This window comes from Myotis yumanensis, unplaced genomic scaffold (assembly GCF_028538775.1).
Source record: "Myotis yumanensis isolate MYYU_CA2020_CCGP unplaced genomic scaffold, mMyoYum1.0.hap1 SCAF_18, whole genome shotgun sequence".
NCBI classification, from domain to species: Eukaryota; Metazoa; Chordata; class Mammalia; order Chiroptera; family Vespertilionidae; genus Myotis; species Myotis yumanensis.
The window spans coordinates 27819847-27844229 of record NW_027223769.1 but is presented as its reverse complement, the minus strand read 5'-3'; the positions used below and the strand labels follow the sequence as shown (position 1 = coordinate 27844229).

General features: G+C 55.0%; 1 protein-coding gene across 2 annotated transcripts; it reads right to left on the bottom strand.

Moving 5' to 3' along the window:
* Positions 1–67: 67 nt before the first annotated feature.
* SLC12A4 (solute carrier family 12 member 4) lies at positions 68–23780 on the bottom strand. 2 transcript variants are annotated; one of them, XM_070399030.1, is made up of 24 exons: positions 23614–23780; positions 17817–17911; positions 16288–16419; positions 12140–12286; positions 12001–12055; positions 9899–10029; positions 8162–8403; positions 7800–8014; positions 7091–7255; positions 6914–7012; positions 6575–6632; positions 6056–6230; positions 5513–5631; positions 3542–3640; positions 3227–3346; positions 2912–3016; positions 2496–2664; positions 2050–2245; positions 1776–1945; positions 1555–1686; positions 1368–1475; positions 1027–1214; positions 795–928; positions 68–631 (listed from the first exon to the last, which is right to left on the bottom strand). In XM_070399030.1, exons 1-24 carry the CDS (start codon positions 23726–23728, stop codon positions 540–542), a joined length of 3261 nt encoding a protein of 1086 aa, XP_070255131.1. In that variant the 5' UTR covers positions 23729–23780; the 3' UTR covers positions 68–539. The 2 variants fall into 2 exon arrangements, with proteins under 2 accessions (XP_070255131.1, XP_070255132.1); XM_070399031.1 differs by lacking the exon at positions 2912–3016.
* Positions 23781–24383: the final 603 nt, after the last annotated feature.

Sequence of the window (24383 nt, the reverse complement as noted above, 5' to 3'; positions counted from 1 at the left end):
TCTGGGCCTGGGTTCAGTTCCGCCTTTTTCCCTTGGCGCCAGGGGAAACAGAGCTCGGGCAGCAGGAGGCCCAGAAGTACACAATGTTTTATTGAAAAAAGTCAGGCTTCAGCTGGCTGGCTCCATTAAGCTCAGCTTGGTGGGGGTCCCTGCCCACAGTAATCTGAGCCAGGACTTCCTGCAGGCGGGCTGGGTAGGACCCCCTCCCTCGTCACCCCTCCCCTTCTCTCTGATGGTGACATCCCAACAATAAATATTCAATAAATAGCGTTCCTGGGCTGGCTGCCTTCAAACCCAATGTCAGCCCCCACCAGTCTTCTCCAGGCCTCCCAGGATGCTGATCGGGGGGCCGGGGGTGGGGGGAGTCCTTTAACCTCTTAGGGTCCTGTAGGACCCCGGATCCCTCTCCATGGCCAGGCCCAGGCCCAATCTCCAAAGCTGGGTCTAGGGCAGGGCCAGGCAAAGCAGGACTGGCAGATGGGTGCTAGAGGGGGTGTTACCCTGAACACCCCCACTCTAGGCCACAGTCTCTATCGGGCTCAGGAGTAGATGGTGATGACTTCACGGCCACCGCCACGAACCAACAGCACCCGCTCAAGGCCCTCAGTCAGCACCTCCAGGAACTCCATGTCTATAGGTCATCAGGTCAAAGAAACAGCATCAGGACCAAGGGTACCCAGGAAGTTTGGGCATCAATCAGAATTGGGGTGACTTGGAACACCCCCCCAGAAGCACCCAGAGTAACCTCACAGGCTGTCCACCTCCTCACTGCTGGCCTCTCCACAAAAGGATACAGTTTTCATCACCCTCACTGTTCTTGGGTGGGCCGGGCATGTTCAGCAGGACCAGGCGGGCATCGTGGGAGCGTGTGACGATGACTTCATTGAGCTTCACGGCAGTGTGCATGCGCCGCACATTGGACTGGTCCCTGCAGGTAATGCAGCTGGTCATGGGCCCTACCCACAGAGCTTGTCCACCCTTCACCCCGGGCCCTGATGTGGCTGGGTCTATTTTTGTGGCACTCACGGCTTAATATGCACCAGTTCTCGGAAGTTGTCAGGGGCATGGCTGGGGTCCCAGGGCTCAGCTGCCATGTACTTATCCCGTGTCCATGTCATCTGGATCTTGTCAGTCCCAGCTGCAGACTCATCCTCCTCATCAGAGTACAGGCTCTCCAGCCTTAGGGCTGAGTGCCGGTCCTTGACCAGCTGGGCCTGCAGAAAATGAGAGAGGAGATAGCCTCAGTGGCAGGGAAGAGAGGACCTGGCTGCAGGGACTTGGGCACCGACATTCCGATGCCTCCGTCCGATGGTGTCTCCAAAGGCCTGACCCAACCACCTGCCCATGCCCTGAACTAGGCCACTGACTTCTCGCTCCCGCTCAGTCTTGGTCAGCCTCATCTGCCGCAGCATCTGGGACCGCTGCTCCATCATCAGTGTCCGCTCATAGGTATACGCGGAGATGTCACTGTTGTGCTGGGGAGAGGGTGGGCCATGAGAACTGGGCTGTGCGGGGCAGGGTATCCACAGGGCCACATCGGGGTGGGTGGCTCACCATCTCCACCACCTCCACCTCTGCCTCAAGGCGTAGGTGGTACAGGAAGACGGCCAGATCCTTCTTCATCTGGATGCTGTTGTCATCCATCTGGGCCACGGTGAAGATGCGCATCCGGCACTTTCTCCAAACCTATGGCAACGGAGCAGTTGGGTGTTTCAGTCACACCCCACCAATCCAAGGGCCCAGCCCTCTCACCCAGGTGCACCCCCCTGGCATACCTTGTGCTGGCGCAGCAGGAAGGGTAAGAGCATGAGCATGCCGCCATCATGCACGATCCACCACACATCAATGTGGCCCTCCAGGTAGCGCTCGTGGTTGCTGGGGTAGAAGGCAATGTTCTTGGGCACAAGCAGGGCCAGGTGGGCAGCTGTGGTGCAGCGCACGGTGTCTGGGGAGGAGGGACACTGCTGACTGCCAGCCTGCAGCCCTGCTTTCACTTGAGCCCCGGCCCCCGTCCCCATGGCTGAGCCCAGATCCTGGCCCCTTACGCACCAATGAAGGTCTTCCAGGCACGTGGGTCCTCGCTCTGTCGCCAGCCATAGGGCCAGCCCAGCACCACGGAGTTATGCCTCATGCCGCCCAGGCCGCAAGACTGGATGAGGTGGGCCAGCCCCTCACGCACCTTGTTGGCTACCACCACCTGGCAGAAGCCCTTTACCTTCTCAATCTCCATCATGTTCTTGATTGTCTGGGGGGAACACACCAGGCTCAGAAGTCAAGGCCATCAGCATCCCCTCTGCTGGGGGCGGGGAAGGGGAGGAGGCAAGCTGCCCACCCAGAGGCCATGTTTTTAAGATGGGACAGCCACCCTGGCTTCAGCTCTTAGGTGGCAGCACTGCTGTCCACCTGGCTGGCCAGAACTGGTCCCCTCCCCTATGTGCCAGCTGTAGCCTGGGCATTGGAGTCTGGCTCAGCTCTGTGCCCCCTGCGGCAGGCACCTGCTCAGCAGCCTGGGCCTCGCCATAGCTCTCCAAGAAGCTTCCCTGGATGACAGAACCAACGATGGTCAGGCCCTTGCCGGCCTTCAGCTGAGAGGCGAAGGTGAGGAGCCGTGGGTACTTCACGTGAAGGTCCTCGTCCAGCTTCAGGAGCACCAGCAGCTGAGGCCTGCAGGAGCCAGACAGTGAGGCAGCCTGAGACCAGGGCAGAGGTTTCCAAGGAGCCACGTTTCTTCTTTCCCTCTCAATTCACAGGCTCCCCCAGGTTTGGGGAGCAGAGATCCAAGGGCACCCCTGGACACCCCAGGATGGGGAACATGGATCAGGAAGGGGAGCCAGCACCTCTCGACTGTCCCACCCTCAGAGTGCCCCCTGAGAACCTAGAGTGGCCTTTGCCAGTCTGGGTGTGAACTCACCGCCAGTTCTTGGTGTGAGGAGGCCCCTCCTCTAGCCGCAACAGTGCATAGCGGGCAGCACTCAGGGACAGACCTCGGATCCCGTCACCCCATTCCTTCTCAGCCCTACAGAGGCCACCGTCAGTTGGTGAGCCCCTGGTCCCACTCAGGGGACTCTGTCCAGGTGTAGTGAGATGGAAGGGGGCCAGGCCCTGAATCAAAGCCCCCCAACCTCCCAGCCCCGCACCTATGGTGGCTAGAGGATGGCTCAGCTTCCCCCAACCCAACATACAGATCACCCCACCTGCCCCGACCAGGTGGCAACCCCTCACTCACCCTTGGTACTCAATGTACTTGTAGATCATGCCCGCAATGAGCATGGCGACCAGGGCATAGTACCAGGAGGAAACAAACATAAGGGTCAGGCAGAGGCTCATGCCCAGGAAAGACAATGCCCTGGGCCAGAGAGTGGGGAAGAACAAGAATCAGGGAAAAACCAGTATGGCCCCAGACCAAGCTCCCCAGTCCCCCAATTTCTCACCAATAGCAACTACAGCCCAGGAAACTCAAACCCCATCCTGAATGGGTCTCCTGGCTTCCCCATAGCACTTATGTCAGAGGACTTGGTTCAGGAGACCAGTTAGTGCTCACCAGTGATAGTACTTGAACCGGGGTCGCCAGTTGGGGGTCCTCAGGAGCGTCTGCACAGCACAGGCCAAGTTCACAAACAGGTAGCACATCAGAAAGAACCTGCACCACAGGGGCTGGTTGGTACAGAGGCCTCCTTGGCAGCCAGGTACCTGATGTCCCTGCCATGCCTGGGCTGAGCCAGGTGCTTACAGCCTCACAGCACCCATTCCCATGCCCAAGGCAGATGGGGCTACTGCACAGGTGTCCTCAGAGCCAGGGCTTAGGCAGGGGTGAGGGACCCTTTTTTCTGCCAAGGGCCATTTGAATATAACATCATCCGCTTACTATTATTCACTTAATATAATTTATGTTGCTATGAAAAAAGCTCCTAGATTTATTGAACGTCGAGTCCCACCTGCGGTTGCCTTGGCAAATGATTTCACTGCCAAATGATTTTGCAGGCCTTATACGGCCCACGGGCCAGACGTTCCCCACCCCTGGCTTAGAGGACAGGCAACTATTCACAGGCAGAGGAGGCAGGGGAAGAGCGAGTGTAGAGCTGTGAGAAAGGACGGGACCTAGGAGAGCTGTGTCTGGAGATGGAGGGGCCACACAATTTTCAGGCCCCTGGCCTAGTGACCTGTTGGATTAGGGGCTATCATGAATGTGGGGAGGAGAAGGTAGGGAGAAGATAATGAGGGCCATTTTGAAGACACTGAATTGGAGACACTTGAGGAAACTGCAGGAATGAAGGAGACTGGGACCTGGGCGAGGCCTGTTGTGTGAACCCTCCGGGAAGAGAGCTGAGGAGCAGAGGGCTGACAGGAGGGGCGCCAACTTCTACCCTCAGCTGGCTGGAGGACAGACAAAAAGAAGGACTGGGACTCCCATGAAGGGGAGTGGTCAGTCCCAGCAGGGCTGCCCCAAAGAGTCCCATGATAAAGACTAAGCTATGCCCTAGCCAGTTTGGCTCAGTGGACAGAGCATCATCCTGTGGACCAAAGGGTCCCAGGTTCGATTCCAGTCAAGGGCACATACCTCAGTTGCAGGCTCCTCCCCGGCCTGGGCCCTAGACAGGGTGCATGCAGGAGGCAACCAATCGATGTGTTTCTCTTACATCGATATTTCTCTGTCTTTCCCTCTCTCTAAAAATCAATGGAAAAATATCTTCGGGTGAGGATTAAAAAATAATAAATAAAGACTGAGCTATATCCTCTGGCTTAGGGAGTGAGGAGTCACCACCCAAGACGACTGTGGCAAGAACAGATTCAGTGTGCACTATACGTGTGGGTGAGGCTGGGCAGCAGTGGGTGGAGGTGTGTTGGGGGGAGACAAGAGGTCACTGTGGCCTGGCTGTGGCTGGGAGGTGGCTGCGTCGAGGCGGAAGGGGGCCTGTCAGGCCTACAGGCTGAGTGGGGCAGTGAAAGGTAGTGTCATCATACGCAAACAAGCCAGAGAGAGCATTGGCAGTGGAGTAAGATGTGTGAGGAGAGATGGAGTGGGCCCCAACAATGGCAGCAGTGAGCACAGCAACCACATGAGCTGTCTCAGGGACCCCTGGAAATTGCCACATGCTGACCACTTCCTGAGGGCACTGGCAGACTCAAATGCTGTTGATTCCAGAACTTTAAAAGCAAACAACTCTGAAAACAGATGGATAGGGCAACGGTGGTTTCATCAAGGTGCCAGGGACTGGGTGCTGGCCCTGTCCAGGAGTGGAGAGTAGCTACCTGCCGGCTCTGGGAGTCTCTCACAGAAGGTGTAGACCTGTTGTCTCTTCTGCATAAATATCAGGCTCATTCCTAAATGCAGAGGGAGGCTGAGCTCTGCCAGGCAAACAGCTGCCCATATACCCTGACATGTGTCCCAGCTGCACGCTCAATGCCAGACAGGGTCACAGGGAGGTGCCGGGGCCCCTGGCTCATGGGGTGCTGAGGGTTCAAGGAGCCTTTCCTAGGACCATCCCTCTGCCCTGCCCTGGCCCCAGCTCACATGGATAGAATGGGGGCCACCATGTCGAGGGAGGCGATGAGGATGCCCAGCTCAGCGATGAGTGCCGTCAGGAGGAGTGCCCACGTCGGTTCACCATTTGCCTTCCCGTGGCCAAACACCTGCACGCACCAGGGTCAGTGGGGTCAGCAAGGGAAGAAGCTGGTCCCGTTACCCCCATTCCACACCTTGAGTCACAAGCCACAGCTTGGCCTCTAGCATCCTCAAGTCCCTCCTCTGGGGCCCAGGCCATCCTCATGTCTTTCCCAATAGGTTCCACAAGTTTCTCTGCCCCCTACCTCTCCAGGCCTCTCTGCTCTGAATGAGCCATAGATCGGCCATGAGGATTCTGGGCCCAAGCTGCTCTGCCAACAGCAGGGCAGAGCCAGAGCCAGGGCAGCTCTCAGCAACTCCTCGTGCTGGCTTTGTGGCCCTGGGGTCACTAAGGGCCCCAGCAGGATATAATGCATCTGTATCCCTGCCCTCCACCAGTGGGAGGGGCCAGAAGCACCCAGCTGTGGGGTGTGGGGGTGCAAAAGGGCTCACACGGAGGAAGGGGATGATGTTGTCCTTGGCGATGGCCTGCAACAGGCGTGGTGCCCCAGTGAGGCTCTGTAGGCCGGCGCCACAAGTTGAGAAGAAGGAGCCGATGACAATGACCCAAGGCGAAGGCCAGGCCAACGTGCCCACCACCAGGTTTCTGCTGACACCGTCGCCGTACCTGCAGGGGCCAGGCTTAGGCCATACACCATGCAAGGAGCCCCCAAACCCTGGGTAAGGGATGTCAGGTCAGTAAGGATGGCTATGGTGGGCAGAGCTCTGGCCCCTCAGCACAGAAGTCCAATCCATCAGCCCCTATCTGTTCTCCTCGTCCCAGCCCTGATTCTGATGTCACCATTCTCTAAGAAGCAAAAGTAATGGTGGGGCCTGGCCCACCTAGTGGCACACACCACCGCTGGCAACAGCAGCCTGAGGATATGTGTGGGACCACATGTTTGACGGGGGCTGGTGTCAAAGTAGGCAAAAGCCGAGCCCACTGCCACCCGAGGGGCCCAGCTCACTCACTTGTCCCGGAGCACCACACCCTCGATGCAGGCGCCAAAGAGAACCACGCTGCTGAAGTCTGCGCCGCGTCAAGGAAAGCTGGGCCTCCACGCCACTGCCGCCCCCACTCGTTCCCAACAGGACCCCATGCCCCTGGCCCGCGCCTTAGCCCGGAGCCTCAGCGGGGCACTTACAGCTGAGGGTTTCGTGCTGTGCACACACTCTAGTGTGTGATGTCTGAGAGGAAAGGTATCTAAGTACGCATGCACGTGTGATGTATCCGTGCATGCCAGCTGGTGACATAGGAAGGCAGACGCCTCTTGCTTCCCTCGCTGCTGCCCCAGGCCTGGGAAAGGATACACACAAGGGAGGTTGTAACAATGGCCAGAATGGTCCCCACCGGGATGGACTTCTGGGCGTCTCGGAGGTCACCGGAGCGATTTGAGCCAGCCATGATGCCTTCGAAAACAACAAGATTCCCTTAGGGGCTCCCCGGCAGAGGGGGCAGGGCTGAGAGGGTGGGCAAGAAGGGCTTACCTGTCACAGAGGGGAAGAAGATGCCAACCAGCACGGTGAAGGATGTGGCAATGTCAGCGACCACGTACAGGGCCAGATTCTCCTTCAGGCCAAGGGCATCCGTGGAGGGCAGTCCGTGCTTCTCCACGACCTCACCCTTCTCCAGGTAGGTGCTCCACAGGTTCTCTGCAGGGGCAGCAGCATCACCACGGCAGCCCCAGCCACGTCCCAGGGGCAGCTGAGGGCAGCCCAACCAGAGGCTGCAGATGTGAGAGGCTCTGGGGGCCCGGGGGCGGCTTCAGCCGAATGTCTGCAGCACCAGCCACAGGGGCGGAGCTGTCTGGCTAGAAATCTGACAGGCAAAGGCTGCTGAAGCCAGAGCCCTGCCACTGCCTGCCCCCTAGACAGAGGCCCTTTATGGCTCCTGGGAGAATAATCCAGGCAGCGTCAGGGGCTGGTGACTGGGGAGAGAGGGGCTGCCAGAACTTTCTGGGGGCTGCTGCAGGCCTGGGACACTGGCCAAACAGGCTCTGTTCACCCAAAACCTAGCTGCCAGGAGCCAGGCTGAGAGGACACCGCTGGGCCTGGAAGGCAGCCAGACCTGCCCCCGCCCCCCCTATTTCTGAGCTGGACACACAAGGACGGCTCTGTGATCCACTTTCCTTCCATGCTCATTCCCTGCCTCCTGCTCAGCCCGCGGGTCAGGAGCAGGACAGGAGTGAGGACGCACCCTGGAGCACGCTGGCGGCTGCACCCGGGATGCCAGGGATCTCGGTCACATTGTTGAGCAGGAAGTAGGGATCACAGGAGTCAGTGGTAAGGTTGGAGCTGTGGCAGAAGAGGCTCCACAGCCGGGTGGCCACTGTCTCATTATCCACCGTGACTGTCTTGGCACAGATGTCAAACTGGTCCCGGGACAAGGTCCTGTTGCCCAGCATACATACTCTGCGGGGAGGGGCAAGTGTCATCGCCTGCTCAGCTGGAGGTCCCAACCGGCCTCCACCCTGCAGACTCTAGGACTCAGGGCATCAGAGGTCATCTACTTGGGAGGGATGTCAGTGCCACGCCTGAACGTATTCCCAGATTACTTACGGAAACACGGGAGGGTCAAAAATAGACTTGATGCCCCCCGCATAGATGGAGAGGATGGAGATGATCACACAGGCCAGGAAGAGCGAGGCAAATTTGTTCACATACTTGACCCCGACAAACACCACCAGGGTCATAAAGGTTAGAAAAATGGTCCCATACACTCGCATGTTGTTCAAGGTGGCACTTGAAGAGTCGTGAGTGTCTGTTGAGTGAAAAATAGCAGCTGGCGGAGCAATGTAGGTCTGAAACAAGAGACAGATATAGAAGGTTCAATTTTCCTATTTGAAGAGTGAATCCCATCTTTTTTTTTTTTTTTTAAGAGTCTCCAGAAAAAGCCAGTCACAAAAGACCACATACTGTATGATTCCATTTATATGAAATGTCCAGAATGGGTACCTCTGATTACAGACAGAAAGCAGATTAATGGTTGCCTAGGGCTGGGGGAACAGAGTGACTACTACCCAGTCTGGATGTTCTGGAGCGAAGAAAGTGTTCTAAAATTGATTGTGGTGATGGTTGCACAGTTCTGTGAATATACTTAGAAACCTTTAAAATCTATACTTTAAATGGGTAGTGAATTGTACAGCATGTGAACTATCTCATAATAAAGCTGTTATTAAAAAGGATCCCGACACAGGAGTCAACTGGAATCACTAAACAGCCAAAGTGGACAGCTTGAGCAACAAAATAAATAGTGATAGTGCTGGATCATGAACCAAGAATAAAATAAATATCCAGGAGTCCAAACTGATATAAATACATGGTTGAATAAATAAATAAATGGGGAAAAGGACAAATTTTCTTTACAGAGGAAACCCAAATAATAAATGTAGGAATGTGGGAAATGCAAAAACAACAAAGTTATAGGAGAAGGGTCCACGCTACAGGCAGAGGGCCTAGAGATGGGACTGGCCAGGTGGTTCCTCTAAATATCTCCTATTGGCCCTAACCGGTTTGGCTCAGTGGATAGGGCGTCGGCCTGCGGACTGAAAGGTCCCAGGTTCGATTCCGGTCAAGAGCATGTACCTTGGTTGCGGGCACATCCCCAGTGGGGGGTGTGCAGGAGGCAGCTGATCGATGTTTCTCTCATCGATGTTTCTGATTCTCTACCCCTCTCCCTTCCTCTCTGTAAAAAATCAATAAAATATATTTGGAAAAAAAAAAAATCTATTGTCTGTCCCCCGTGATTCCCATGGCCCCTCTGCCTACCAGCTGGGGCACTTCAGTGGGGAGTGGGAAGCTGAGTCAGCACACACATGGGGCTCACGGAGGGGGCACTGACCTCCAGACAGGGTCCTGTGGCTACTTACCCTGATGTAGGGGACAAGGATAAGGTGGGTCTGAAGGGACCTGGCACAGAGGCCTGGGGGAGACAGACCTGACCAGAGCCCACACATGCCCGGGAGGCAGGCTCTGCGTCACCATCAAGATCTGTCACTAAGTCAAATGCAATAGTTTACAGGTCAACTGCCATGGCTGAAATGGGGCCTGGGTGGATGGAATATCCAGGGCCAAGATGAAGGCTGCCAGGCCAGGCCCCTTCCCTGCGTAGCCCAAACTGGCAAGGGATTGAAGGGGAGACTGGCTTGAGCAAAAGATCTTTCTCTCTCAAGAAGGCCTCCCACATTATAAGCCCCAGACCCTGGCCAGAGGTGAAAGGAGCACGAGCAGCCTGGGCCTACGGGAAAGGGACTGTTTGGACAAGAGCAGAGTTGGCCAGACCTTAGCATGACTCACCAGTAAGATCTCAATTGCCCCCAGGATGTACATGGCTGCTGCAAAGGTTGTTCCCAGGTAGAAGCACAGGCCCACAGCACCTCCAAATTCCGGCCCCAGTGAGCGGGAGATCATGAAATAGGAGCCCCCAGCTACAACAGAGAAAGTGTACACAGGTCAAGGTCAAGGCTGGTTCTTCTTGAAGGCGGTCTCCTCCCTGACAACCCCTCACAACCACCCAGAGGGACAGGAGTGAATTTTCCCATCTATAGACGAGCAGAAGGGTTGGGAGATTTGCCTAAGGCGGCATGGTTAATAAGTGGCCAGGCTAGAATTGGATCCCACTCCCATCCGACTCCAACGCCCAACACAGCCCAGTGAAATGACTACTTTGCTAGGACCACAGCATTGCCTAAGTGGCCCACTGCCCCCCAACTCCCTGCACTTAGGCCAGTCCCCACAGCCTCCTCTGTCTGGGTGCCTCCTATCTGAGAACACCCCCAACCCCCGCCCTCCTAGGGCTCTGTCTGTTAGTCTGATCCCTCCAGACCAGGGCGGGGAATGTGTCTTGTCTAGTTCTTTGTCTTTAGGGCCCAGCACAGGGCCTGCCACTGGGTGAGTGTCCATGGCTGACTCTCCTGCCCTGAGTCTGTGCTTCCATCAGAGTCTAACATCCCTGGTAAGATTGACAGAGTCGACACTGGGCCCCAGGACCAGCGAGGGTACAGGGGACAAGAGTGATCCCAAGTTGCTAGTTGAATTTGCTCTTGAGAAAATGTCTCTGGTGAAAAATCTGGGAACAGGGATCAAAAAACTTTAAAAAGATTAGTCCCTTTCATGCTGTAATCCCACCACCTGGACCCTCGCCTAAGGGAGCTGCCAGGGAACAGATTCGTGTGCAAGGCTGTTCACAACAATAATACAACAGTGAAAAAGTAAAACCCAAGAGTTGGAAAATAATCACATAAATTAGATAATACCCTATAAATTCTACTAAAAAAATAAACTTTTCCCAATATTTTGGGAAATACACACACACACACACACACACATACAGATTTTGGGAAGAATGATATACTAATTCTTTACAAGACCCTAAGGCTAGTAGTTATGAACTCAGGATGGTAGGATTATGGGTACTTTCAATTTTCCTTTTTATATTTTTATGCACTTTTAAACCTTCTTATGGGTAAACATATATTACATCTCCCCTCTCCATTTTATCCTAATACAAATAAAACTGTTACTTAAAAAAAAAAGGATCCAACACAGCCCTGGCTGGGTGGCTCAGTTGGCTGGAATATCGTCCATACACCAAAAGGTTGCAGGTTTCGTTCTCAGTCAGGGCACATACCTGGGTTTCTGGTTTGACCCGTGGCTCCAGTTGGGGCATGTGCAGGAGGCAGCCAATAGATGTGTCTCTCTCACATCGATCTTTCTCTCTCTCTCTGCACCCCCCCCCCACCGCCCCCCGCCCTTCCTTCCACTCTAAAAAAGAAATCAATGGAAAAAATATCCTCGGGTGAGGATTAACAACAAAATTTAAACATAACAAAAAACATATCCTTGGGTGAGGATTAAAAAAAATGATCTGGACACAGACACAGGAGCCAACCTAAGTAGCTAAATGCCCAAAGTGGAACAGTTTGAGCAACAAAATAAATAATAAAGTACTGGATTAAGATTCAAAGAATAAAATAAATATCTGGGAGTTCATCTGATATAAACAGATGGTTGAATGTATAAATAAACAGCGTATCTGAAAACCAAGTCCAGTCTCATCATCCCTGCTGAAGACCCTCCGCACTGCCTACCCTGGGCGTGTGGAGGGTTTTCAGCACCCCATCACCCTTTTTGTCAGCCCCAACCCCCTTTTAAACAAAGGAACAAAACACAACAAATATCACAGACTCTGCCGAGAAGCTCCTAAACGATGCAACTGTCATGGATTCAGGGACTAAGACCCCACTCGAGAACTGCTTTGGGAGCAGGAGGAATAAGGGTTCCTGGAGCAATAAGGGTTCCTGGAGCAATAAGGGTTCCTGGAGCAATAAGGGTTCCTGCGTATGTCACGGCGGATGCTGGACCCATCCCCCCAACAGGCCGGGGTGGTGCTCACCCACCTGGAACCACTCCATTGGTGGCGATGGCGCTCATGGAGATGGCTGTCAGCAAGGTCTGCGGGAAGGAGGGCCTGGGTGAGCAGTTCAGCTGGGCAGGCTCTGTGGGCAGCCACAGCCCCGCCCCAGCTAGGATACTCACACAGCAGCAGCAGATGAGCACAATGAGGAGGGCCTGCAGCACACCGGCCGTGCCCACCATCCAAGTCAGCCGCAGGAAGAGGATCACCCCGAAGATATTCTGCAGGCAGGGTAGGTACACCCCCATGAGGGTGCCCATGCTGGGCGCCTACGGAGCAGGAGGGGAGGAGGAAGTGTAGAGCATCAGAGGGGCCCACATGCATCATGGAAGGCCAGCCCCAATCACTCAGCGGTCCCCGGGTATCCCGAGTGGAGTCCTGGGAGTGCAGGGGTGGGGTGATAGCTAGGATGTCTATGTTGACCTTTATATATAAAGACAGTTTGGGACTGGGAAAGTATAAAACCCGATTCTTTTCAAAACGCCGCATGTGAGCTTTGAGCTCGCCTCCCCCCGCCCAAGGTACTGCCCCCTTCCCTTCCTCTCCTCTGTTAAACTTCTAGAAAGAGAGGTCTGTCTTGGATCCCCACCTTCTCACCCGGGAGGCCCCATGTCCCCCAAACCAGAATCTAAGAAGTTGCCCCTGGTCTCCCCGCAGTCCAACCCCCGATTCCAGTTCAGGTGGACACCAAGTCCTATCCAGTCTGCCTCTCAAGCTGCCCTTAGACCAGCCTGCCTTGCCTCAGCCTTAGTCCCTTGAACCTGGAGCACTACACTTGGAGCACCTCGATGGTGCCTGTCAACCTCTCCATACTCCAGCCCACTCTGCTGCCAGAGCAGATCTCAGAAAACCAAGTCCAGTCTCATCATCCCTGCCAAAGACCCTCTGCACTGCTTATCCTGTAATCCACGGTGTGGGACAGACTCCTTGGCTTGGGCCACCAGCTACGCCCCATCCCTTTAATGTCAGTTCCAGTCCCCGATGACAGGGGTTCCTCACAGCCTCTGAACCAGGACATGTGCTGGACTTGGCCTGAGAGGATCATGCCTCACTGCATGGCAAACTCCTCTTCAGTTAAACCTTCAGGAGTTTTCATTGTGTTGCCTCTTCCAGGAAGTTCCTCTGGGTTGCCTTATGTAGAGCTGGCACTTCCTCTTGCATCTCCTCAGCATTTTTTAAAAATATATATTTTTATTAATTTCAGAGAAGAAAGGAGAGGGAGGGAGAGATAGAAACGTCAATGATGAGAAAGAATCATGGATTGGCTGCCTCCTGCACACCCCCAGTGGGGATCGAGCTGCAAACCGGGCATGTGCCCTGACTGGGAATCGAACCCAGACCTCCTGGTTTATAGGTTGATGCTCAACCACTGAGCCACTGCGGCCGGGACCCCTCAGCATTCGATATACCAGTGATGGCGAACCTTTTGAGCTCGGCGTGTCAGCATTTTGAAAACCCTAACTTAACTCTGGTGCCGTGTCACATATAGAAATTTTTTGTTATTTGCAACCATAGTAAAACAAAGACTTGTATTTTTGATATTTATTTTATATATTTAAATGCCATTTGACAAAGAAAAATCAACCAAAAAAATGAGTACGCGTGTCATAGGTTTGCCATCACTGCGATATACCCTTCCATCATAGTGATCACTACGGGTCGTGGTAACTGTTCACTCGAATGCATCATGACAGAGACTTGGCTTATTCAATACTGTATCTCCAGCAGGCGCTGCAGGTACCCAAAAGATGCTCCTGAGCCTAGTGAGTGGTGCCTTGGAAGGGCCTTAGGATAATGTGTTGGGAAAATCCTGCATAGAGTAGAGACTCAGGTGAAGAAGGTCTAATGGGCATATGCAGGCAGGATTTCTCAACTATCTAAGGGCAGAGTAGGGGCCAGCCGGGAGGCTGGGGCAGAGGCAGAAGCATAGAGAGAGGCAGAGCAGGTGCCTTATTGAGCCCTCATGAGTGCAACCCAGGGTAGTGGGTCCTTAAAAGCTTTCACCAGAGTCCCAGGAAAGCCTGCTGTCCTGGAGCTAGTGTGAGAGAGAGAACCATGTGTCCACAGAAACGCTTCTGGAGGGTCCAGGTCTGGGGCAGGATCTATGTGCAGCCTAAAGGACCACAGATGGGCCCAGGAAGAATGAATGGTCCCCTGAACTGTCCTGCACAGCCCTGGCCGGCATGGCTCAGTTGGTTGGAGCATCATCCCATGCATCGGAAGGTCGTGGCTTTCATTCCTAGTTGGGGCGCCTATAGGAGGCAACTAATCGATGTATCTCTCTCACATCAATGTCTCTCTCTCTCTCTCCCCCTCCCTCTCTAAAAAAATAAATAAATAAAAATTATCCTGTACAGTACAGGTGACAGATAGATCTCATCTGGGCTATATCCATTTTCAGAGGCCCTGGACCGCTCAGTGCACAGAGGCAGCTCCCAGCCTCAGCCAACTCTAGGCTGAGTCACTCTGGAAAAAAAGGCAGTGTGGGAAAGGGCAGGGCCTGAAATGCTTTTTGCATCTCCAAATAACCTTTGGCAGCCTCAGAAGGTCACCAGGGTAGAGCCGAGAGGAGCGGCTGCTCTGGAGAGGCTGCCTAGGGTCTCGGTAAGGTCTGCTTAGAGGCCCGCCCTTCCTGTCTGAAGCCTTACTTTTCTCAGGCCCCGCTCAGACCCACCCTGTATAATGACCAGAGCTTAGTGGCTCCAGCTCCCTACATTCCTACTAACTCACTGTAGACTTGACCAGGTTCCTCTTTCCTCCGAGGAAAAACTATTAGAACTGAGACACAGAGGCATCCTCTCGTATGCTTACTCTAGGGCCAGCTGAGCTGGGCAGGTAGGTTAAGGCTGGACCCCAGCATCCTCACAGCCTCCTCATAAGATCAAGGGACTATGGCCCTTCACTGACCCAGGCTTCCTTCTGACACTTGCTGAGATGTGTACTAGCCTTAGGGACCTTTTTACTGCCATTAGCTCCCCGGATTTGGCCTTCAGGGACAGAGAAGAGGCACTTACCCAAGGAGCCTACCACCCACTGCAGGCAACACTTTCAGAGGGTGAGGCCTCTATGCAGGGCTGAATAGGAATAGCCAGAGACAGGGTTCTCTGCTATCTGAGGTCAAAAAATGCCAGCAAAATCACAACAAGTAGGATACGGTGGGGGTCAGGTCTATGTGACCTCAGATCTCAGCTGCCCTCTCTGAAGTGTGGGCTGACTGGTCTCCCAGAGAGGCAAGGTGGGGTGTACATCATCCTATCGTCTCTCCTTGGCCCACCCCAGCAAGGCCCAAAACTCACAAGCAGGTCTGAGGCTGGGGACCCAGCTTATCTTAACCAAGAGCTCTTTCTGCATTTCCAAATAACCAAGATACTACGGCTAATGCCAGACCCTAGCTCCTTCCAAACCACAGCTGCTTCCCAAACCTCGGGGAGTCAGTAGGTAGACAGGGAGGGCTCCTTCCCCCAGCCCTTAGACTGAGCCCCCTCTCACAAGGGAGCTAAACAAAGATGTGCAAAGTCATCCTGAGGAGAAAGGAGAGCTTAAGGGCCACAGGCCTGGATAGGGAACAGAAAGGGGGCGAGAAAGCCCCAAGAAGCAGTGTTATGCTCCTATCACTCCCCATCCAGGCGCTCACGGAGCCCATGGGCTGTTGGAGCGGTCTGCCAATGAAGCCAATACAGTGACACAGAAAGGTTTGGTCACTTGTTCTAGGTCACACAGCCCAAGGGACAACCATGTTCCTGGTTCCAAAGCTAACACCCTTCTCCATCGTGATGGGGTGCCAGTAATGTGGCCTCCTACATTGTCACACATCTCACAATAAATCCCCAAATGTGTCTCCCAGTGTTACACATTGATTTTACCTAGCTCAGTCATCTTAGGCAAGTTACTTAATACCCCGACACTCAGTGTCTTCATCTGTATAATGGGGATAATAATAGCACCTACCTCACAACTTTCCTGTGAGATGACCTGCAAGAACCCAGGCCCACTGCTTGGCATGATGCCTCCCACAGAGAGGGCTGAGTATAAACAGCTGTCACTCTCATTTCTGAGGGCCTCCCTGGTCCTCTACCCCTTCTTCCCCCCTGAGGGACTCCTCCTTAGCCCACCCCTTGAAGCCTCCTTGAACCCAAGGCATTCTGTCCATCCTCCATGCTCATCACACTTGGCACCCACTTTCCCTGGGATGCTCACAGCATGTGGGGAATTTGTCAATTCCGTGTCTTCCCAGGTCCTCTATCCCCTCTGCTGCCCTTGACCAGCTCACCTTGGCTGTTCTCCGGCGGGCAACCTCCCCACTTTCAGCTTCCTCGTGTTCCTTGGCGCCCTGTGTGAGGTTGGTGTAGCTGACGAGCTTGCCCAGAAGAGATGATACCTTTGGGCGGATGTCCAGCTCTTCCTGTAAAAAGAGCCACAGAGCAGTCTGGCAATGGGCCCAGCTGGCACCGGGCTACCTATCTGTAGCCAGCAGCCTGGCCTCTGGCCCCTTGCCAAGCCCTGAGGCAGGCCTGGGCCTGATCCCAGCTCTCGCCTGGGGAAGCCCAAGCCAGCCAACTGGGCAGGTGTGGGCGCCACAACCCAGCATTCGGCACTCAAAAGCTCAGCCCAGCGGCTGCTTCTCTCTGCCACACCTTGGCTAGTCACTACCAACCCATCTGTGAAACCTACCTGCCTCAGGGGAGAGGGCAGGGCAGGGCAGGGCAGGGCTAGCAGACAGGCGAACGGCACACTTCATCCTGCCTGTCCTGCCTGGCCACCTCCCAGCTATGAGTGGGAGTGGGACTCACATTTGCCCCAACTCTCTCACGAAAAAGCTACCCCTAGTCACTTCTGAGAGCCAAGGAAGTCAAAAGAGAGATGTCTGGGACAAGTAAAGTCTCTTTTATTTTCTCAAACTCTGGTCCTTCTAGAAGATGGTCCGTCTCCTTCCCAGCCCCCAACCCCTTCAATCCCTAAAGTTGGATCTTGGCCCCCTAACCCATCCTCAGGTGGGGCTAGGTCAAGACCTTTGTTTCAGAAACTTGCTGCTTTTCCCAGGGCTTAGCATTCCCAACCTCCACCTGGGTCTAGGCTTTCTCTGCTCCTGTGGCTTCTCCAGCACCTTGCCTCCACCTACCTATGCCCATAGTTAGTCTGTTAGCTCCCTTCTGACCCTACACACAAGGAGAAACTGGTTTGGAGTGAGCAGTGAAGATGCAGGTCTTTGAGGGCATATGGAGACTGAGGAGCCTAGGAAACTTCCGGCTGAATGCGTGGGTCAGAGTTTGGGGCCTAAACCAGGCCCCGAATCCAGACCCAGCTTCTGAGTTTGGGTCTGAAAAGGATAAAATTCAGGTTCAGAGGCACAGAAGTGGGAATGTTTCCAGAGAGGTGTCCACTGAGGTGCAGATGTGGAGAAAGGGGGCAGATTCAGTGAAAAGCACGGGGTCTCAGTGAACTTGGGGGGGACAGGGTTGGAAGAGCCAACCAGGAAGGACAAGGAAGAGCGCACAGGAGAGGGAAGAATCATGGACTAGGAGGACTCCTAGAGTGAAGGAAACAGGAAATCCTGAGAGGTGGTCATCCTGCCGAGAGGCCGAATCAAAGTCACCAGTGGATACCCTGGCGGGTAACGAGGTGTGGCTGTGAGCGGCCTCTAGAAAAGCAGTGTCGGTTCACACGAGGCAACTGGAGGAGCCAAGACATCAAGAGGCACAACTGTGCAGCCTGCCTGCTTGGCGATGGCGTGGGTCCCTGCAGGCTCCCGCCTGCCCACCTGCCTACCACACCTGCGGCCCAGAAGGGCTCCTCGGCTACCTCAAACAGCGCCAGGTTCCTGTCGTAGTATTCGTTTCCTCTGGAAGCCTCCAAGGGACAAAGGAAAGGGCTGTTCTCTCTGTGGTTGCCATGTCCTGCGGAGAGAGAAGGACAGAATCCCGTCAGGGCTGCCCGCCGAGTCCTCAGGTTGCTACGCTGGCTCCCGACAGGCCAGCCCACAAAACATCGTCTCTGCGGAGCCCTTCGGAGCCGGTGCTAGCAGGCGGGGCCTCAGTCTCCCCATCAAGTCCCACCCGTCTCCTTGCAGAGCCAGTGATGGCAGAGTGGCCAACGACCAAAACGCAGCGCACCATTCCCTCCAGCGCAGGGAGCCGGTGTGAAGGCCCCAGACATGCTGGCTGGGGCACGTGCACGTGCTACCACTGAGGGGCGGAGCCTCCGGGAGGGGCGTGGCCCGGCATTTGCTCGCCCTCTGACCCCCCCACCCCCACTCCCATTGGTGATACCCAGCGAGACAGGCGCCAAAGCCTCGGTGTCCTCCGGGCCTGCCCAGGTGCTGCCCTCCAGGTAGATGAATCCACAGAGAGCACCATCGCCCGCCATGGTCAAAGTCCACCTACTAGCTGCCCCACCATGCACTGCGCGCGGAGGGCAGCCAGGGGCATGCTGGGAGGAGGGGCAAGCGGGAGGCTGTTCAGAGAGCGGAAGGGGGCGCAGGATGCCGTCTAGGGTCGTAGTCCAAAGCCGGGCTGGGTGGGTCTGGACTGAGCAGGGACCGCTGGCTGGAGCCGCTTGTTGGCTTCCCTGGCCCAGGTGTCGGCTGCTCGCCCAGACTAGGTGCGTGGCCTATCAGTGCCACCTCCCCTCCGCCCCCAGGTGCCTCAGCCTCAAGGAAACCTCGCAGAAAGGAACCAGATGCACCCTCTAAGTAAGCCTGCCTCAGCTCTCAAAGCTTGGCTGATTTTTCTGGCTGCCCTGTATGCGCACCCTTCCCTGTTTTCCAAACTGTCCCTTGTGACATTCCCAACTTCCCATCAGGCAGGCAGAAGGCACCCAGTACTCCTTTTTTAAGTGGTTGGTTTTTGTTTGTTTGTTTGTGTTTCCCTCCCTCCAGACAGTCTGGTAGCTGCGACAGTGACTGGAGGCCTCAGGGCAAATGGGAAGCTGACATCTGGGTTCAAAGAAGCCAAGTTGGTGGTGAAATGACTGGCAGCAGTGCTGGCCTGGTGTCTGGTGATGGAGGTCAAGTGTCGTCAGTGATCCAGACTAGGGGGGTATTCGCTGACCATACCTGGTTTTATAAGGACTGCCTACCAACCTTATCTGGTTAAATAGTCTATAATTTCATTTCTCTTGTTTGCAGCAAAGAATGCTGAATGATGAATCCTCCTTCGTCTGATACATCATCCTCTTGCCATCGGTATGAGACTTAACTTGCCTTCTCTAAGCCAACATTACTCAACACGTGCTGCTCTGAGGATTCTGCATGACCCAAGGAGATTGATTGACAGGTAAAGCTGATGACAATTTCTGAGGCAAAGTCCACTCTTCTTTCGAACAGAATGTGAAAATAGAACATCACCTCATCTAGGAACCTGGACTGTCTAAGCGAGCCAAGCAGCTCAGTCCCACAGTCTACAAGGCTGTGCGTAGGCCAATGCCAATGGCACAACTGACAAAGGCGGCAGGAGGTCAAAGCCTTATGGCAGCGGTTCTCAACCTGTGGGTCGAGACCCCTTTGGGGTTCGAACGACCCTTTCACAGGGGTCGCCTAAGACCATCGGAAAACACATATATAATTACATATTGTTTTTGTGATTAATCACTATGCTTTAATTATGTTCAATTTTTAACAATGAAAAGACATCCTGCATATCAGATATTTACATTACGATTCATAACAGTAGCAAAATTACAGTTATGAAGTAGCAACGAAGATAATTTTTTGGTTGGGGGTCACCACAACATGAGGAACTGTATTAAAGGGTCGTGGCATTAAGAAGGTTGAGAACCACTGCCTTATGGGGTCACATAGCTCCTCAGACACCCTATGACAGGGGTCCTCAAACTTTTTAAATGGGGGGCCAGTTCACTGTCCCTCAGACCGTTGGAGGGCCGGACTATAGTTTAAAAAAAAAAACTATGAGCAAATTCCTATGCACACTGCACATATCTTATTTTGAAGTAAAAAAAACAAAACGGGAACAAATACAATGTTTGTATTTGCATGTGGCCCGTGGGCCGTAGTTTGAGGACCCCTGCTCTCTGATATGTATCATGTTCAGGATCAGGATAAGGAGCCACAAGAAAAATCTGAAAACCCAGTAACATTGCCTGTTATAGTGATGGCCCTTCAGTGAGAAGCCTCGGAAAAGTACACTTAAGTCAGATGCTTAATTTTGTCAGAAAATGGCAGCTACAGAGCTCATCGTTTTTCCCTTTCTGCCTTGGCTGCCAGGAATTTCCAAGCTAATTTTGTTGTTAATCCTTGCCCGTGGATCTCTTTTTTCATTAATTTTTAGAGCGAGTGGAAGGGAAGGGGAGAGACAGATAAACATCGATGTGAGAGAGACACATCAACTGGTTGCCTCTCGCATGCACCCCGACCAGGGCCAGGGATCAAGCCTGCAACTGAGGTACATTCCCTTGACCTGAATTGAGCCTGCGACCCTTCAGTCCACAGGCTGACACTCTATCCACTGAGCTAAACCATCCAGGGTTCTCCAAGCTAAATTTATTCTTTAGTTGCAGTCACCATCTGCGTTATCTCAGAGTCCTTACCCCATTCCTCTGCATAGTTTTGATTTTTCTGAGGATAAGTCCTTTGGGGAGACACTAAGGGGAGGAGCCTGCAAGGAGGGGGGTGACATATCTCTTCTGATCCTTTGTGAAGTTTGAAATAAATTCTAAATTATTCTAACATCATTCATTGCAGTCTGCCCTAGCATTGTAGCCTTGTCTCTGAGGAGACTGAACTAGTATCCAGAAAACACAGATCCAGGCACAAAGCAGTTCCCCAAAACTGGCTGTGGACGGTCCTCCAAGACCTAGCAGATCCCTTGTCCCTTCAGCCATGACTCCAGGGCACCTCAGAGCCCTTCCAAGGGTTGCCTCGAGGCCTCACAGCAACCCTCCATGAACTATCATTTACCCCCTTTTAGCAGCAACAAAAGTAAGCTCAGAGAGATTCAGAGGCAAGGTCACCCAATAAGAAGGGCTAAACTTGGGTCCCAGGATTCACCAGAACCAGGTAGGAGCTGAGCTACAGGCTCCCCAAATCCTATTCTAGGCCCCAATCCATCCTAGGATGCACCCCAGGGGGCAATACAAGATTTTAACTGGAGAAGTGTCTGGGGTTTGCAATTCGGCCAAGGTGCACATACCCAGGGCTCTTGGTGTTGAGATGGCTGGCAGGCTGGCTTGGATTCCTGACCCTCCCTCTCTGTGACTAAGGGCAACTTGCTTACCCTCTCTGTTGTTTGGCATCCTCTTCTGGATGCCAAAAGGGTCGTGGCATTAAGAAGGTTGAGAACCACTGCCTTATGGGGTCACATAGCTCCTCAGACACCCTATGACAGTAGAGACCATAACACCCACTCTTCTAACTGCCCAGACGCATCAGAAAAGGGACAGTCTGGTGCCAGACACCCAGCAGGCATTTCTTAGAACTCCCTAAAGCCCCATTATAAGGACAGCTCCCGTGAGACTATGGGAATATGTGTATGTGTGTGTGGGGTGCTCTAAGCAAGTGTCTGGGTGTCTGTACTGCCCTCAGCTATTCCAAAAATTCCACGGCAGGTCTGGGCATGCCTGCCAGACTGAAGCTGCTCAGATACCACCTGAAATCCTCAGGGAGCCAGAGCATGGCATGGGCCTGGGGCTGCCTGTGAAGTACACATATATACGTATTCCTGACTGCAGCTGCGAATGCACCAGCTGCAGATGGGTATCCAGGTGACACGTCTGATCCCTGTGCTCCCAGGCATCTGCCAGCGGTACTAGAACCTCTACACACAGCCCTTAGAGCAGAGGTATGGACCTTTAGAGATTCAAGTGCCAGGCTGGGGGTACCCCTGAGATGGACCTGAGGCTTTTTGTGCCCCCAACCCTTTGCAGTCCCCACCAAGAGGGGTCATAATCACTCACCAGGGCGCAGCGTGTCCCCCATACCGCATACACAGCCAAGGAATGAGAGGAGGAAGGTGATGTGGGAGGAGCTGGCCCAGCCTGGAGGGACCTGGCAGGACTCAGCCAATGTGACTCCAGGTCCCTCCAGTCACCCTGTGAGAGGCCAAGGCGGGGCCAGAGGCTAGGCTCAGCTTTGCCTGCCCGCTGGTCCAGGCTGATCCTAGGGATGCGGCCCAGAGCAGCCTTTGGGAGGGAAAGCCTCCCAGAACTAAAGGGAGCAGGGATGTTGGCTCCTGCTCTGACCACGGGAACAAAGCTAGGGGCAGGTCAGGGCACCAGGGTTGGGGGCTGGGGTATGTGCACCAACATGACTGTCAATCCTGTAAAATCCCATGATGTCCAGCAGCCCGTGCCACTGGTCCGTGCCGTCTCCCTACACGGCAATCAGGTGACTCACATACAGCCATCCCCCACATCAGGTATGGATCATCTGTCATGTCACCATCACGGACAATCCAAGAGCTAGGTCAAAATCACATCACCTAACACATGCCACCGACACACATGTTCTCTGCATACCTCCATTATGGTCGGCCACAGACACAGGCATTTGTCATCAGTCATATCACCATCCTCATCACTGACACCCCTGCAGGAAAGTGGTCCTGAGAACGTGCTACCCTGGCCCTGCCTTCACCCTGTGATGCCACACAGCTACACACTTGCACAAGCATAATGACACATGCATATGCCACTATACATGCAGACACATGTTCCCAGCAGTGTTCATACTCCAAGGATGGGCCCTGGCAAGGACAGCCATCTGGGGGCCTCCGGGAAGCAAATGGAGAGGCAGGCACCTGGGAGGGGCTCACCTCAGGCCCAGTTCTAATACCTAGGCTAAGAGTTAGGGAGCTGGCGGCCCCAACTCCGGGTTTGAATCCCCTGGTGCAAATTGTGTAACGGCTCTGTCTCAGTCACTCCTTCTTAAGTGCGAGTAACAGGACCGATCCCGTGGAGGGGAAAGTGGTCGGATGAAGCGAGTTAACTCACGTAAAGCACCTAGACCAGCCTGGTTCCGTGTGAGGGCTCCCCGGATGCCCGCTGTACCTGCAGATCTAAGCGGGGTCCGAACGAGTGCACTCACAGGCAGTGAGGGACAGACCCCCTGCGCAGGCACACCCCTCTCCCGCAGGCCGCGTTCAGGGAGGCGCAGGGACGGCGGAGGGCAGGGGCGTCTCAGTGTCAGAGTTGCTGAGCACCAACGTGGAGGCGAAGCGAGAGGAGGCTAGAGGCGACCACAGAAGGCGAAGGGATGGGGGCGCGGGCAGCGGCGATCCCAGCTAGGAAGAGCCAGAGATGGAGGCTCCTCGCCGTTATTCACGCGCCTCGGGGCCCCGAAGGCCTAGCCTCTTGTTAGTCGGCCACGTCTGCAGCCCCCGCCCGTGGCCAGCAAGGGAGGAGTTGGGGTGGGGAGGGCGTCCCGACAGCGGGCGGGCCGGGGCCCAGGAAAATCGTGTCTGCGCTCGCGGAGCGAGGGACTGGCGGCGGCGGCGGCGGCGGCGGCGGCGGCGGGCGGCGCCGACTAAGAAAAGTTGGACCCGCATCGACGTGTGAGCGATCGGGCCAAGTGTCTGCGTGAGCGCGGGCCCGCGTGGTCCGCTCCCCTCCCGGCCCCCGCCAAGGCCCCATCCGGGCGCGCCCTCACCGTCAGAGTCATCCCGTTCCACGCGCTCCCCGTAGTCCACCCAACTGAGCCCCTCGAGGTTGTCATAGTCGCCGCGCCGCGGCCCGTCCACCGGCACCACGGTGAAGTGAGGCATCGCACGCCCGCCGCGCTGCCTCTCCCGCCGCCCCGGCTGCCTGCCCAGCTGTCCCCGCCGCTCCGGGCCGGCGCACCCCGCCCGAGCGCATTCCTCCCCGCTGCGCTCACTTCCTCCGCCCGCCCCCCGGGCCGCCCCTCGGGGGCGGGGAGCAGGAGGGGCTGGGCCAGCTCCTCCCCTAGGGGGCCCTGGAGTGGCGAAGCCCCTCTGGAGGGAGGATTTCCAGTAGCTTCAGGCCTTGGGGAGGGCCCGATTGCTGTGTGACCTTGGGCGAGGAACCGCCCTCTCTGAGCCCCAGATGTGGTACTTGTTAGAAGGGGGAATACGCGTCCACCTCTTGGGGTTGCCTGAGGACAACGCGAGCTGGGGTGCGGGGTGCATTGGCTCTGCGCTCTGTGCCTAGTAAACTCTCAGCGACATTTCTCAGGGACGGAGGGATCAGCAGGACGGGCGTAGGATCGCAGAGGCCCTCCCAGTCCTGCCCAGGGACTCCCGCCTTTCCTCAGTATTCATTCCCCTATTCATTTCCCTCAACTCGGTTTCCCACCTCTCCTCTGAGTCCCAGGAAACCCAGTCCCTGCGAAGGTCATCCCTTCCCGGCTTCCCCTCTCCCCAGGTGGAGGCAGCAGGGATCCTGGCCCCTTTCCCAGAGGCT